The sequence below is a fragment of the Uloborus diversus genome, chromosome 10 (genome assembly GCF_026930045.1).
Source record: "Uloborus diversus isolate 005 chromosome 10, Udiv.v.3.1, whole genome shotgun sequence".
NCBI classification, from domain to species: domain Eukaryota; kingdom Metazoa; phylum Arthropoda; class Arachnida; order Araneae; family Uloboridae; genus Uloborus; species Uloborus diversus.
Window position 1 is genome coordinate 29195651 of NC_072740.1, and position 13717 is coordinate 29209367.

The window sequence follows — 13717 nt, forward strand, 5'->3', positions numbered from 1 at the left end:
CTGTGTGTTGCACAGGAGGTTGTATGTTTCTCACCCCCCCCCCCCCCGCCTGTGCCTTGGATGTGATTTCATCTATTTGTGCTGTAGATCTTTTTTGTGTTGTCTTTTCTACCAATAAAAAAAATGATAAATTGTTGTTGATATTAAAAGGAACAGAGGAAAGGTGCCTAGTATGCAGTCCTCTTATAATTTCGTAAACGAATATTTAAAATGAAACTTGAAATTGAACTGTGCTAGTGCTACACTGTTAAAACCAGGAGTGCCTCGGGGGTAGAGAACGTCACCATACGATGAAAAGACGGTGCCTCAGGGTGCAACGGAGGCTAGGAAGTGTCGTTAAGGTACTTTTGACTCCTCGATGGGTAAACTACGTTAACAAAAGTGCTAAAAGACCATTCAATAGGAGGGCGACTTGCTTGCGCATGCACTATTACATATCGTCCAACGAAAACTTCAATTTCAATGGCGGACGAAGGAAGTTGCAACGGAATTTACTTTCATACTGAATGAAGTAGAAAACTGAAACTTTCGTGGAAAAATCATCGAAATCTCGCGTAAGTAAAGGAATTTGATCATATTGTAGCTCATAGGGCTTTCGAACATATTTAAAATTGTTTAAAGTATGTTAACAACTGCTTATTGTTCCGTTTACCTTACTAAACATTTAATGTCTTGCTATTTATATCCTGCAAAACTGTTCCTAAAGCTATCTATCAGTACTATCTTGAACAACAACAATATTAAAAATAAAAACGTTTAAATCAGCTGATAATTGAATAGCTAATTCTGGAATAAAAACGCCTCGACGTGAGCAGATATATCAAATGTCTATTTCTTCTCCATGAAGTAACTTCTTCGAGAAAACGAACAGAGAAGCAAACGCGGGGAAAAAAAAAGGTTTGAAAAGATATTTCTCTTAGTATTTGACTCATGACTTTCATATCGTGTTTTGGTTAAAGTATCTTTCTTCGGCGTTATTGCATGAATCGAATGTAGTATTTACTCTTTATTTTTATTTTTAATCTGACGAAAAATTTGGCATTGAATAGAAGGGCTTTTAGATTATTTATCTTGTATGCATAAGAATTCTCAAATGTCGAATCTTATGAGTATTGATACGTTACTATCGATTAAAATTTTAAACGTTTATGAAACGCTTTTATTTTCCCATGATTCTAATGTTACTTAATATTTCTGGTTGTTCCGGCAAATGATTGATAAATACCTACCCTCTTCATTTTCGGTACGGATCATGCTGTAGTGGATGTCAACAACATATTAACTAGTGAGGCATCCAAGTGGATATACGAAAGTTAGAGCACGAACAGACAGGTTAAAGTCATGAAAACTTCTAAACTATGTTGGAAACTCTAAAATGTGATCAAATGCCTTAAATTACAAGTTTTAGTATCAAAACTTAACTCAATGTGAAAAATATATCAAGACTTCCTATATATAAATAAAAATAAATAAATCACAAATGTATTCAAAAACGCACACAACACGGGGGGGGGGGGGAGAATCGCTTTAGGAAGCAATAAATGTGCCATTTTTCTCACTTAGGGTACCATCTTTCACTTCCGGTGCACATTGGGTGAAGGAAGTCAGTTTTTCACCCTATCTAAGGGTGCAATTTGGGGTCTCTAAGGGTCTATTGGGTGCCGCTGGTGAACAAGCGTTTCACCCCTGAAAGGTGCCAAATGCAACCCGTACTTTTAACAGTGTACTGTTTAGGATTACATGGGATATCGACAATCACGGAGAATAGAATGTTGACCATGTAAACTAAAATAAGTTAAATATAAAAGAAAAAGAGGATATTATGTAGAGATAAAACAAAAGTAGATTTTACAACAGTATACTTCTTGGAAGGAGACGAAGATCCCCAAGTTCCTTTCCTCTGGCAGACAAACATTCAATCCTCGTAATAGGATTAGAAGAGTTACTTTACGCTCTCAAGAAATTCCTTTGACTTTCTAAACATATACTTATTTACCAAAGATCTCTGCAGGGATTTTTAAAAATACAGAACAAATTTGAATGTTGCGTTTACATTGATCAAAAGCTGGATCTAAGGCAGCCCTAATGAACACGCTCTACTGCTTTTACCTTATGTGAGGAAGAATGGAATACAGTGAAAACCAGTTCCACAGGGACAAAATTACCTGCTTTTCTGTTCATTTGTAAACACGTCCTAAAAGGAGGTATTGTCTGGCTCTGATAAAAGGGTACTTGTGTTTGAACGAGCTCTTTTTTTTTTTTTTTTTTTGCTTGTAAAAAGATAAATTATTATATTACAACAACTTCAATAATCCTAATGCTTTTAATGGCATAACGTCTCATTATAGACAACGCAAACCGGCTTCCCTCATCCCTATTTAAATGAAATAATCATTTAAGACACATGCCTCCTATGTGTGTACAGAGGCAAAGCGCTTTGTACGCAGTCCTCTATGCGTGTGAAGCTGTTTAGCTTCTGTATAAATAAATAAATAAAGCACAGGTCATCGGAAGTCTACTTACAGAGCCAGGCTACAGATAAAATCTAAGGGAATGAGAACTGTATCGGAACTTTTTCAAAATTTTTAAAAGATATTTCCCAATTCGAAATGACCATAACACAATGCATTTAGGGATAATAAGACTGAGGCTAAAAAACAACTTGGTGACAGTAACTCAATTATGATAGAAAAAATAAATACGCCTTGTGTGATTAGCGCAGCAGTACAGTTCCCATCAGTCATAAAGTGTTGCTCCCTTGAACGTTCAGTAACTCTAATAACGCTGTGAAACAAAAATCGACTTTTATTTTTTTCTTAATTGTAAAGCTAATACAGGGTATCCTAAAATTAACGCAAGATTTGAATTTGCCACCATTTTTACAGTAAATTGTTGGGTACCCTGAAAAAAGAACAATTTGACAGATGAGAGTTAAGAGTTATTTAAAATGGAGCGTTATACGATAGAGAGAACAACGCGTTTTCATTATTAAACAATTATTTCAAAAATAATGAAAGTTGAGGTTGGTCAAGCAGTTACTGTTATCGGCGCTCGATATCGCAATCTTTGAAAATTTAACCTTAATTTTTAACAGTTGATCGCCAACTTATATTGCAAATTTTAAGGCAGAAAATTCCCACTACAATATATGCAACAGAATGGAATACCACGCATCTAAAGTTTCATTTGAAGTCAAATATACTAAAAAATTTGAAGTAGTGTTAAGTTCCCCAACGTGGTTCAAAATTGCCCTTAATGACTGAAATGTAAAATTCAGCCAAATAATCACAGATTTCAAAATTAGACAATAAGTAAGATAAAATGCGCGAAACAATATAAGCACTTTTTAAGCATAAATGACCTTGTCTTGAATTAAATGTGTGACTTAACGGAACAAAGTATATAAGCGTGTTCTGTTGTTTCTGAAATATATTCCCGAAAATATTTATTCAAGTTTTTCAGTTGAAGATGTAAAATCAAGAGAGTGAAGAAACACTAGATTCCCTGTTGACCCAGATTTGCATTTTCTTTCTTCAGGTGCGAATTCTCTAACGTCTTTTGCGGAAAAATTCACGATCAAGAACCAAAAAGGGGAAACACTTTTTCAAGCAGATGATAAGGAGGTTACCATTGCTGCAGCGAAACTGCGGGTGACAGGTATGTTTCAATTTTCGTTTTTATTTTTTTAAAGCTTTTTAATGTAACGCAGCTTTGCTTTGTTCAGAAGAAATAAGGATAGATGTATCTGTTTAAATATAGTTTTTAGGGCATTTCTTGTTAGAAATGAAACTAAGACGCAACTAAAAGTCATCTACTGCATTAGTTTCACGTTATTACATGAGATTCGTTACAATGTTCAATATTAAAATAGATTCAAAATTATGTAATTTTTTAAATTATTATCTATTTAATAATAATACAGTGGGAAAAGAATATAAAATAAAATCAACGACGTTAAAAAAAGTCATAGTATTTATAAAACATTTCAGGCACGTTTGCCAACAGCGGGAAATGAAGGTTTTACACGATACTAATTTTAACTGATTCATTTTCAAACTCATTTGAGCTGATGTCATAACTGCTCCCTTAAACTATGTCCGTACAGAAATTCAAAAAACGGAGACAATAAATTAACACAAAGCAATGAATTAACATTCAACAATAAATACTGCAGACAGTATTTTTCACAGTATACTATTAGAGCCTGATGCGATTGTGCAGTGTTAGAACCCGCGATTGATAGAACTAATGCGTGTTAGTGAAAGACCAAGCTATCCACAGGATTTTGTTTGCGACGTCATTGCACTGCATTAACAAGCAACATTCCAAATCGCTGCGTTGAAATAAATGCTCATCATCATATAAGCGCTCTCGTAGATCGCATGTTATTTCAGGAAAGCATCATAATTCTTACCATTGATACTATAAAACAACTCAATCGCATCATGTGAACAGGTTCTTAGGCAGCCAGGGGTGCCCACAGGGGGTGATTATGGCGTAAGTTGCGCCATCAAAAAAAAAAGGGGGGGGGGGAGGGGGGATTATTTTTTAAAACTTCTTTTATATTAATTTATTAATTGATTTATTTTTAATTTAAATTATTTATTTTATTTTATTTTATTCTGTTTATATTTTATTTCACTTATTTACGAGTTGTTGTGTCTGTGTGTGTGTGTATGTCATTGGCGTAGCACAGAACTTTTCAAATAAAATGATAATGACAATAATAATTTTTTAAAAAATGAAAAAGTAAATTAAATTACAAATTTTTAAAAAATGAAAGAAAAAAATGAAAAAGTAAATTAAATTAAAAAAATGTTTTAAAAATAAATTAAATGAAAACTATTCAAAAAAAGTAATAAAATAAAAAAAAGAGAGCTAAAAAATAAAAAAGGGAAAGAGGGCCGAGAGAAATTTTGGGGTGGAATTTGCGCCACTAAACTTGGGGGAGGGGGAATGGGCACCCCTGTAGGCAGCTACATACTTTTGATTATTAAAATTAATGTTTAGAGCTTCTTTGTACTCTCTTAAAAACTTACAGTGATTTTAACTCAGACTGAGTAAATTTGTTCCAGTTAAAAAAACTGGTAGTATTCCGCATTGAATTGGCGTCATAACTGCTTCCTTAAACTGTGTCCGCACAGAAGGTTTGAGGGAGGAGTTGTGATGTCAATTCGAAGCGAAATGCCACTGATTTTTTTCTCTCGAATAATATGTTATACTTACGCTTTACATGCATGATGAAATGTGTGCGTGTTTCTTTTATACTGCTTGCAGGTTCTGGCGGTGTTCGTTTTGATGGTTCTGTCCAAACTCCATATGTAACAGCGGAGCCTTTTCAACAGTTAAGGTACTATGATGCATTAATTTTGCATGAATTCGAATGTTTTTACATAAATTTAAAGAAGTTAGAACACACCGATGGATAAGATTGTAATCAAATTAAAAATAACGCTATAAAACTTTAGCTTAGTAAAATAAATAAATTTAAACGGAACTAGACATTATCTTTATGCGTTAGATCAGTCATTTTGATTAGAATTGCCATTGTGAAGAAAAAAAAACTACGGATTCGAGCACAGTTTTTTTAATGTTTTTAAGTATTCTTACTTATAATTGAAGTCATTATTAAGAGAATAATAAAAACGGGAGTTACGATTTTAAATCATGACTTCAAAAGGCAAAATTTCAAAAGGCAAGAAAGTTGAAAGGAACAATGAAAACTTTTAGTTTCGAAACTTTAAAAACACTTTAGCCAATAACGACTTAGTGTCCATAGAATAGACATAGCCAAGAAATGACATTATTAATAATAACATGTACAAACCCTAACCCTGCTATACATTTGTACGTGCTGTTCCACTTCTTTTTTTTTTTTTTTTTTTAATGATGTAAAGATTTCAGGGGATGAAAATTTAAAGAATACGCAATAAAACGAGTGCGTCATTTTCTTGCATTCTAATAATTTTTATCTTGATTTTTAAAGAAGATTATCTCAAAAAGAATTCAGCTTTGCAAAGCAGGTGAATATGGCAGGTCAAAATGCCGAATTCACTTGCTATGCAAGGGTATCTGATAAAATATCTCAAACTGTATATGTCGAACCGGATTGTCTAAAAAAAATCTGTATCGAAAATTTAAAATTTCTTTTAAGTCGTAGCCTAGATCCAACATTTTTCCATTTTTATCTCAAATGACTTCTCCTCAAACCTTCGATTTCTCGAATTCCGGTATGATGTCATTATCGGAATTGAGGAACAGCATAAAACATTCCTTCTCACAGGTTTATAACCGCAATGTCTCCAATCACATTGATAAGATTTTGAATTATTTCGGAAAGATTGCGGCTGATTATCAATATTTTTAATAGGAATCCAATCCATAAATCTGTGCCTGTATATGAGTGGAAATTATTATTATTGGTATGAATAACAGTTATCACACATATATGAGAGCTCGTAGTAAGCATTTAAGAATTTGCGATTAAGTCACTCTATACTGTCGCCAGTGGTTTAAAATACAGTGATATTAAAATATTTGATATTTTTGATATAATGTGTGTATTATAAAAGTATAATTTGCTTTTATGTTTTATGTTACGATAAATGTCTCAAAATAAGGATAATTTATGCATTAAAAGTCATGATAAACGGGGTAAATTTCCATTTATATATATTCCGCATTAACAGATCTTTTACTTAATTTCCACTTTTCAGGTTGGAATCACCTACTAGAACGTTGCATGTTAAAGCACCAGAAGGGATAGGTATCGAATCCAGAGCTGGAGATATCAGTGCAACCTGCCTCAAAGATTTAAAGCTTCAGTCAAAGGAAGGAACAGTAAGAGTTTTAAAGTTATTACCAGCAAGTAAACCAGGTTTTATAACTGAAGTTCAGAAACTAGTTTTTAAAAAACAGTAGCATGAAAAAGTGTCTGCTTGTGTCGCCCTTACTTCTGTCTCAAAAATATACAGCGTGCCAACGTTTAACCTACAAGACCTCTATTTTCGCAATTGTTAGTCCTAGATAAATGCTTTCTAAGGCAAAAATGGTCAAAATAAGATGCTCAATTAAGATATTAAAAGGCTGAAACAAAAAAAAAAAGTGAAAAAATACATAATCTAACATTGTATACGGTTCCCAGGCCCTTGGGAAACTATCTGAATTAAAAATTATTACAAACGTTAAAATTTTATACGAAACGTGGAAAATACTCGCGTCTAAATTTCTAAGGAATCGTACTGAAACTGAGATTAGAACAGACAGCAGAAGAAAAAAAAATCATTTTCTTTGCTAATGAAAAGTAAGCGTAAATGTTATGCTATGATACGTAAAATAAAAAACAAAAAAAAAAAAAAAAACCCTTCAAAACTTCGCGCATCTTGAACTAACACTTTATGAACGCTAATACTTTTACACCTATTTTACCTGCTATATTTCCCCCCAAAAGATGTAACTGAGCTTGAGTGTAAATTGGTATTCGTCACACAACGCTATGTTTCATATCTCGACGAATATTGATTTTACTAATGTCAAATTGTTTGTATTCAAATTGTTTTTTTCATGCTTGTGATTTTCCTCAACCCTCAAATGAGGAAATTTGAGAACAATGGCTTGAACATCCTTTTTTTTTCTGGTTTGAACAGCATCGGTAGTATACGAAACTGAAAATCTTTATCTGTATAAATCTTAATGTCTATAGTATTATAATATAATAGGTACTTAAAAACATGTAGGTTAGATGATAAACGAGCATATTCGCACGCCATCTTAGCCGTCTAGCCATTCGTCATATTACCCCATTCTACCGTTTTCGTTTTGTGTTTGTTTCTCAGTAGCGTATCCTATTGCCAAACTACACCATACACGGTTTTTCATTGCAACTTGTATTTTACAAATAACACTGTGTGACAATTTTTCCCTTAAAATTGAGTTAAATAGCTGTTTTATGTTAAATTTGTCCAGTTGAACACAATACATAAACTAAATTATTGTAACACGTACCATTTTAAAGTTATAATGAGTTAAATTTCCATAAATAAATAAAAACTGATTTTCAAATCAAACTTAAACACGTTGATATACTTAAATTTTGAATCTTAATACAAATATAGTAATGCCATATACTTAAAATGTATATTGTGAACAAAAATAGCGCAGGTTTAAGTATTGAACAGAAAAATGAGCTGCACTTTCTGGAAGAAAATGACGAACAGTTATTTTCCTTTTGTGAAATGATACGTGTGTATAAAGTAATGTTGCACTCGACCATTTCTTCTTTTTCTAACACGTTTTGCACTAATTTCAGCACTCTCAGCTTTATTATAATGAAAAAAACCCTAGAATTGGGACAATCAATCCGCAGATCTTTCTCCATAAGATTTTCACTAATTCATTGTTTTTCAAACGTTTTCTTACTCATGGACAACAAAAAAAAAAGCCTTTTAATTTAGCATAGTTTAGTTTGGAAAAAAAAAGCATCTTACATAGAGAATTGCATTACCATTCATACACCGTCTCCTTGATAAAATTTTATAGTCAATTAAGTTTTATATGTAAGAGTGTAAAAATCGATTTTTTTACGGAATACAAGATTTATATTTGATATTTAATTTACCGATTTTTTGGGGGGGGGAGGGGGGGAACGGCAAAGTTTAAGCAATATTTTGTAAATTTGTTTAGTCTACCGAACATAATAACACATTTTAAATCAAGCATCAAACAATAAATACTGCAGACGGTATTTTCACCTGATGCTTTTGACAGAACTAATGCGTGTCAGTGAAATACCAAGCTATCTACGAGATTTCGTTTTTGTGACGTGATTGCACTTCATTAAAAATTCCAAATCGCTGCGTTGAAATAAACGCCCGTCAGCATATAACGCTCTCATAAGTCGCTTGGTATTTCACTAACGCATGTTAACTGATAGTTCTAACGCAGTGCAATCGCATCACGTGACCAGATCCTTAGACTGCTACATTCTTTTAACTATCAAAACTGATGTTTATAGCTTCTCTGTACCGTATTGTAAACAAGTGTGCATGAAAACGATATAGACAATTTAACTTATAAATGTGACGTGTTAGATACCCATACCATTTGGCAATTTTGGTTAAAATTGAGCAAAGTTATTAATGTTAGAAAAACTGTGTCACACAATGTATTTAATGGAAGAAAAAAATAACTTACGGTCGTCGAGTAATTACTTATATTGTAAAGTCAAAACATTACAATTAAAAGGATGAAAGATTCATCGTGCTCGTTAGGGTTCGCAAAACAATCCTTTCCGACATCACCTACAGTGAACTTTCTAACACAACATCTCAGCATCAAAAAGTACTTTGACAGGTATTGATATTAATGAAAGAATTACAGAAATGCTTAATTTCTTATCTTACCCAAATCGGTATCTTACCCTCCTCTACCATGCTTTTGTAATTACATCCTATGCGTCTTTAATGCTGTAAAGATTATCAAGTTTCCTTTGTAGTCCATCTTCTTGAAGATGAAAAACCGTTTTATGTCTGAAATTCTTTGCATCATTTTTTTCTTCGCTTATTTATTTATTATGAAAGCTACTGCAGTAGCTACTTTGGAAGCAGTTGAGTGTCCGAATGACGTTTATATTGTTAACAATGGTTTCAATATTCACTAATCTTTAGAAAGATTATCAACAACATTTTCGCTGAAGATTGATGGAATGAAATCGTCTATTTACCAAATTAATGCATTTTATCGTAGTAGCAGACTCTCTCTCAGCTTTCCTAATTTTCAGTTTGAAGCTTTAGGATTACGACAGAGGGAGTCGAGGCATAAAAGAAAATGTACTTTGTAGTTTTTTAACAAAAAGAAGACTCCAAGGTATGCCAGACAACTGTTGACATTCCTTTATTACTTTGTGGCGAACTTTCGGGTAGATCAAATTTAGTTTCCTAACAGGATAATACATCTCTGCCAACAAACGAATGGATGGGTGCTAAGTATATTACATTTCTATTTCTAGATTGAATTTCGTTTTCTCCTGAATATAATGCTATAAAATGTTTTGAGCATACTAACAAATGTTTTGAATGCAAATTACAAACAATTTTTTTTTCAGTTTCCAATATTTACAGAGTTAATTAGTTAATTAGAGGCCACAGAAGAAGCTAGGTTTAGCTTTGAAACGAGGGTCTGTTTAACTGTCTTTGCTTTTAATGAAAACACGAGTATTAATTCTAATGTGGAGCAGCGGTGACAGTATTGATCATTAGAATTGTTCGCTTTCTTATGTAAGGGCTAAAATTTGTGTTTGTTTTTAAATTTTCATGCCACATCTTTTATTCATTTTAAATTATATACAATAAAAACTTCGTTACTGTTGTGCATATATAAATTTTTGCTTCTTTAGTCTTCGTAGTGTTTTGTTACATTTAGCAGTTAGATGTATCTAAACATTCGTGCAGGCCTATACTACATTTTTGTCTTTTTTTTATGAATGAATTATGATATTTTTAATGAAAGATTAATCTTTCAATGAAAAAAAATGGAATGATTTATTAAAGAAACATTTATTGCAGTAAGCAATTGTGATTCTTGCAAAATTAAAGACACTTAACTCTTGTAATAGTCATTCGTGAGAAATTACATTCAGTTTGTTTTAAAAAATAGATGGTACTGGATTCTGCTAATAGAAACTGTTGTCTTGTTTCAGATTTGGCTAGATTCTGAGCGAGTTGAATTGAAAAACCTAAAGACTGCCATCCCAACTACAAGAGGTCGCTCGTATCCAGGAATATATCAATTATGTGCTTGTGAAAATGGTAGACTATTTTTGGCCCCTCCAGAAAAAGCCTGTCAGGCTGATAATATTGTTTGCAAATAAACTTGAAATTCTGTTGCAGTGTATTGACAATAATGAGTGTTACATTAATTTTAAAGAAGTTACGTTGAAGCACAAATCAGTTTCATGCCGGCGGAGTGCCATCACCATTTTTATATACGAAGACCAAAAACTTGTTTTAGTAACTACAGAAGCGAACATTGAAGCTGGGTTTCAAGTGTCCATTATTGATGATAACAGCGTCAATAAAAAGTGCATCCAGAAGTTTTCATACACATATCCATGTTAAAATATATTATGTATTCCACCCATTTAATCGCAATTTTTGAGTTTATTCAATTTCTTTTCTTATCTCTAGGCTGTAATGTCTTTTGTAGAAAGTTAATAACTGACAATATTTCTTAATTTTGTTTCAGAAAAATCACATTTTATTAGGTATGATTTTAAATGTACAAAAAGTAAGCAATTTTTTATAAAACACAACTTTTGACTTATTAGCATTTTATTGTTAATTTTTATGAACTTTTGTTGCTGTCTTTTATTGAATAAATTTAAATTTAATGAGTCTATATATAGGAGATACTGTTGTACTTTGGACCGCAATTTAAATTTGCACTTTCCAAGAAACCATATTTTAAAATATAACAGCAAAAAGAAGTGACGCCTCTTGGCAATATTATTTCTGCATTTTATGCGCTTTTCGGAGTTTCAATATCAAAAAATAGGCAAGAAAATGTATTTTATCGATAGCAATGCATAGATACAATAAGGCGGCAACGGTAGGCAATAACGTTATTATACAAAACTATTATTTTATTGTGTCATTGAAAAAAATCAACAAAATTATAGGTATAACATGACTTTTATGAATATCAGTGTATAATTGACAACGTGAAGTTTATTATTATTTATGTTAAAAGTAAAGATATTTCATGTAAATCAGATTTTATTCAAAATTAACAACTGAGTTACTTGCTGTTTCATATTAAGTTTAAGAAAGAATGAAATATGGGATTGTAAAATACTCACCAATAACAGTGATTCATGCACTGTAAAAAAATTCAGAAACGTTACTGAGTATTTCCGTGTAATGTTTCGGGATTTCAATGGTTTTTATCCACTTCCTGGAAATATCAAGTATCATTGTAAAAAAGTTTCCTGAATGGCTGAAAGTTGCAGAAATGCAGACTTCTCTCTGTTGTAAAAAATATTTATAGCTCCCAGTTTAAAGATTAACTGAGAGTATTTCTAAGGTGTATCGACTTCGTTTCACTTACGGGTTGTCCGGGCTATTTAAGCTCCCAAAGGGAACGAAAAAGTCCTGGGACTACTTAGCTGTGCAAGTAATTGCCATCATTACTTGCAATTCTGGCTTAGCTTTGGCCATGATTGCAATACTGCTTATAGAGCTGTTTTATTATCCCTACCTAAGATTACTTTCAAGTTCTAGAGACACGACTGGCTTTAAACGGAAAGATTTCTATGATTTCTCAGGATAATTTCAAGAAGGTTACTGAGTTTTAGCGGAAAACATTCCTGGTTTTTGTGAGATATATTGCTGGCTGAAATTGGGCACATCAGCTGCCTAATATTTTCCAGGAACGTTTCTGAATCGTTTTTACAGTGTGTAGAATGTACTTCAAGACACACAAGCCGATATTTTTTAAAATTATATAGTAAAAACGAATGTTTTAACCTTTCGCACAAAAAATACCTAAATCAATGACATTTGCAACTGAGAACACTTGGACACTTTCTCGCTTGTTGTCAATTTACTGAGTGAACTTTGCTATTGTACAATAACATTCATAGCGTAATCTGTCAAAACAATGAAAAAGCTAAAAAGTGATCCATGGTACACTCTGGTCAAGATCAAGTTTCAACATTCTCCTATATATCTTCTCCTCATCTGATATCATATTTCGCCTCCAAATATTATTGAAATGTCATTTACATATTGACATTGGTCAACATTTTATACGTTATGCTTTTTGTCTTTTGAAAACAACTGCAATTTTTATATTCAAAAGCGTGATTAGTGTGACTGAGATTATTGTTGCTATAGCCAATTGCTGTCGCAATGCGACTTGCCGATAATAAGGAGTATTGACATGTTTTAAGAATGAGTGAATATAGTATGAATCACTGACGAGTACTGATGATGAAATTATTGTCTATTTTGTACCAAAGACATTTGTAGGTTTACTAAAAATATTTAATAGATGAGTTTAACCAATTGTTGTACTTCTGTTGCAATTTTGAAAAATAAATATATAAAAATATATTTCTTCGATTTATTTTCAAACTATGCATACATATTTCAAAAACTTGCATAAGAAAATCTATACAATTATTTATACTAAAGCAACTCATACTATACATTTCTCCCACTTTTAATCTAAATTGTTTTACCTTATATCCTCTACACTAAGTATTAACAAATCTGATAACGCGGTTTCCAGATTCTAAGTCGCAATAATATTTAATCAGTTCAAATTTTCTAGCAAAGATTATTCCGTAAAAATTCAAATAAGATTTAAAATTTTAATTCAAAACGAAATTAATGGACTAAAACATTACAACTCATAATAGGAAATATTGTTTCCTTTGAAAATTTTTATTTTTTGTAACTTCAACTTCTTTAGTTACGAGATGCTATAAACTATAGGTAGATATTTTCCCAAACTTCTTTTCATTTATAAAACGAATTGTTCTGCAAGTTTAGCATCATAAATGGCATACTTGAGCTCACAAAACTTCCACCGTGAGTGTATTCATTGGACCAATAAAGAATTGAAGAAAAAAATGTGATTTTAATCATTCTGTGGAGTTAAAAAGCTAGAAATAAGCTGTAGATTTTAGACGCTAAATAATTAAATTCATTTTTTGTTC

The 13717-nt window shown here is 32.1% G+C and overlaps 1 protein-coding gene across 1 annotated transcript in view; it reads left to right on the plus strand.

Annotated features, from left to right (window-relative positions):
• LOC129231448 (zeta-sarcoglycan-like) overlaps positions 1–12969 on the plus strand; it is a 270742-nt gene extending 257773 nt beyond the window's left edge. Inside the window, exons 7-10 of the mRNA XM_054865767.1 lie at positions 3538–3657; positions 5278–5350; positions 6717–6840; positions 10697–12969. Coding sequence (XP_054721742.1) covers positions 3538–3657; positions 5278–5350; positions 6717–6840; positions 10697–10867 — 488 coding nt within the window. The 3' untranslated portion in view covers positions 10868–12969. The remainder of the gene's footprint in view (positions 1–3537; positions 3658–5277; positions 5351–6716; positions 6841–10696) is intronic.
• The last annotated feature ends 748 nt before the right edge of the window (positions 12970–13717 follow it).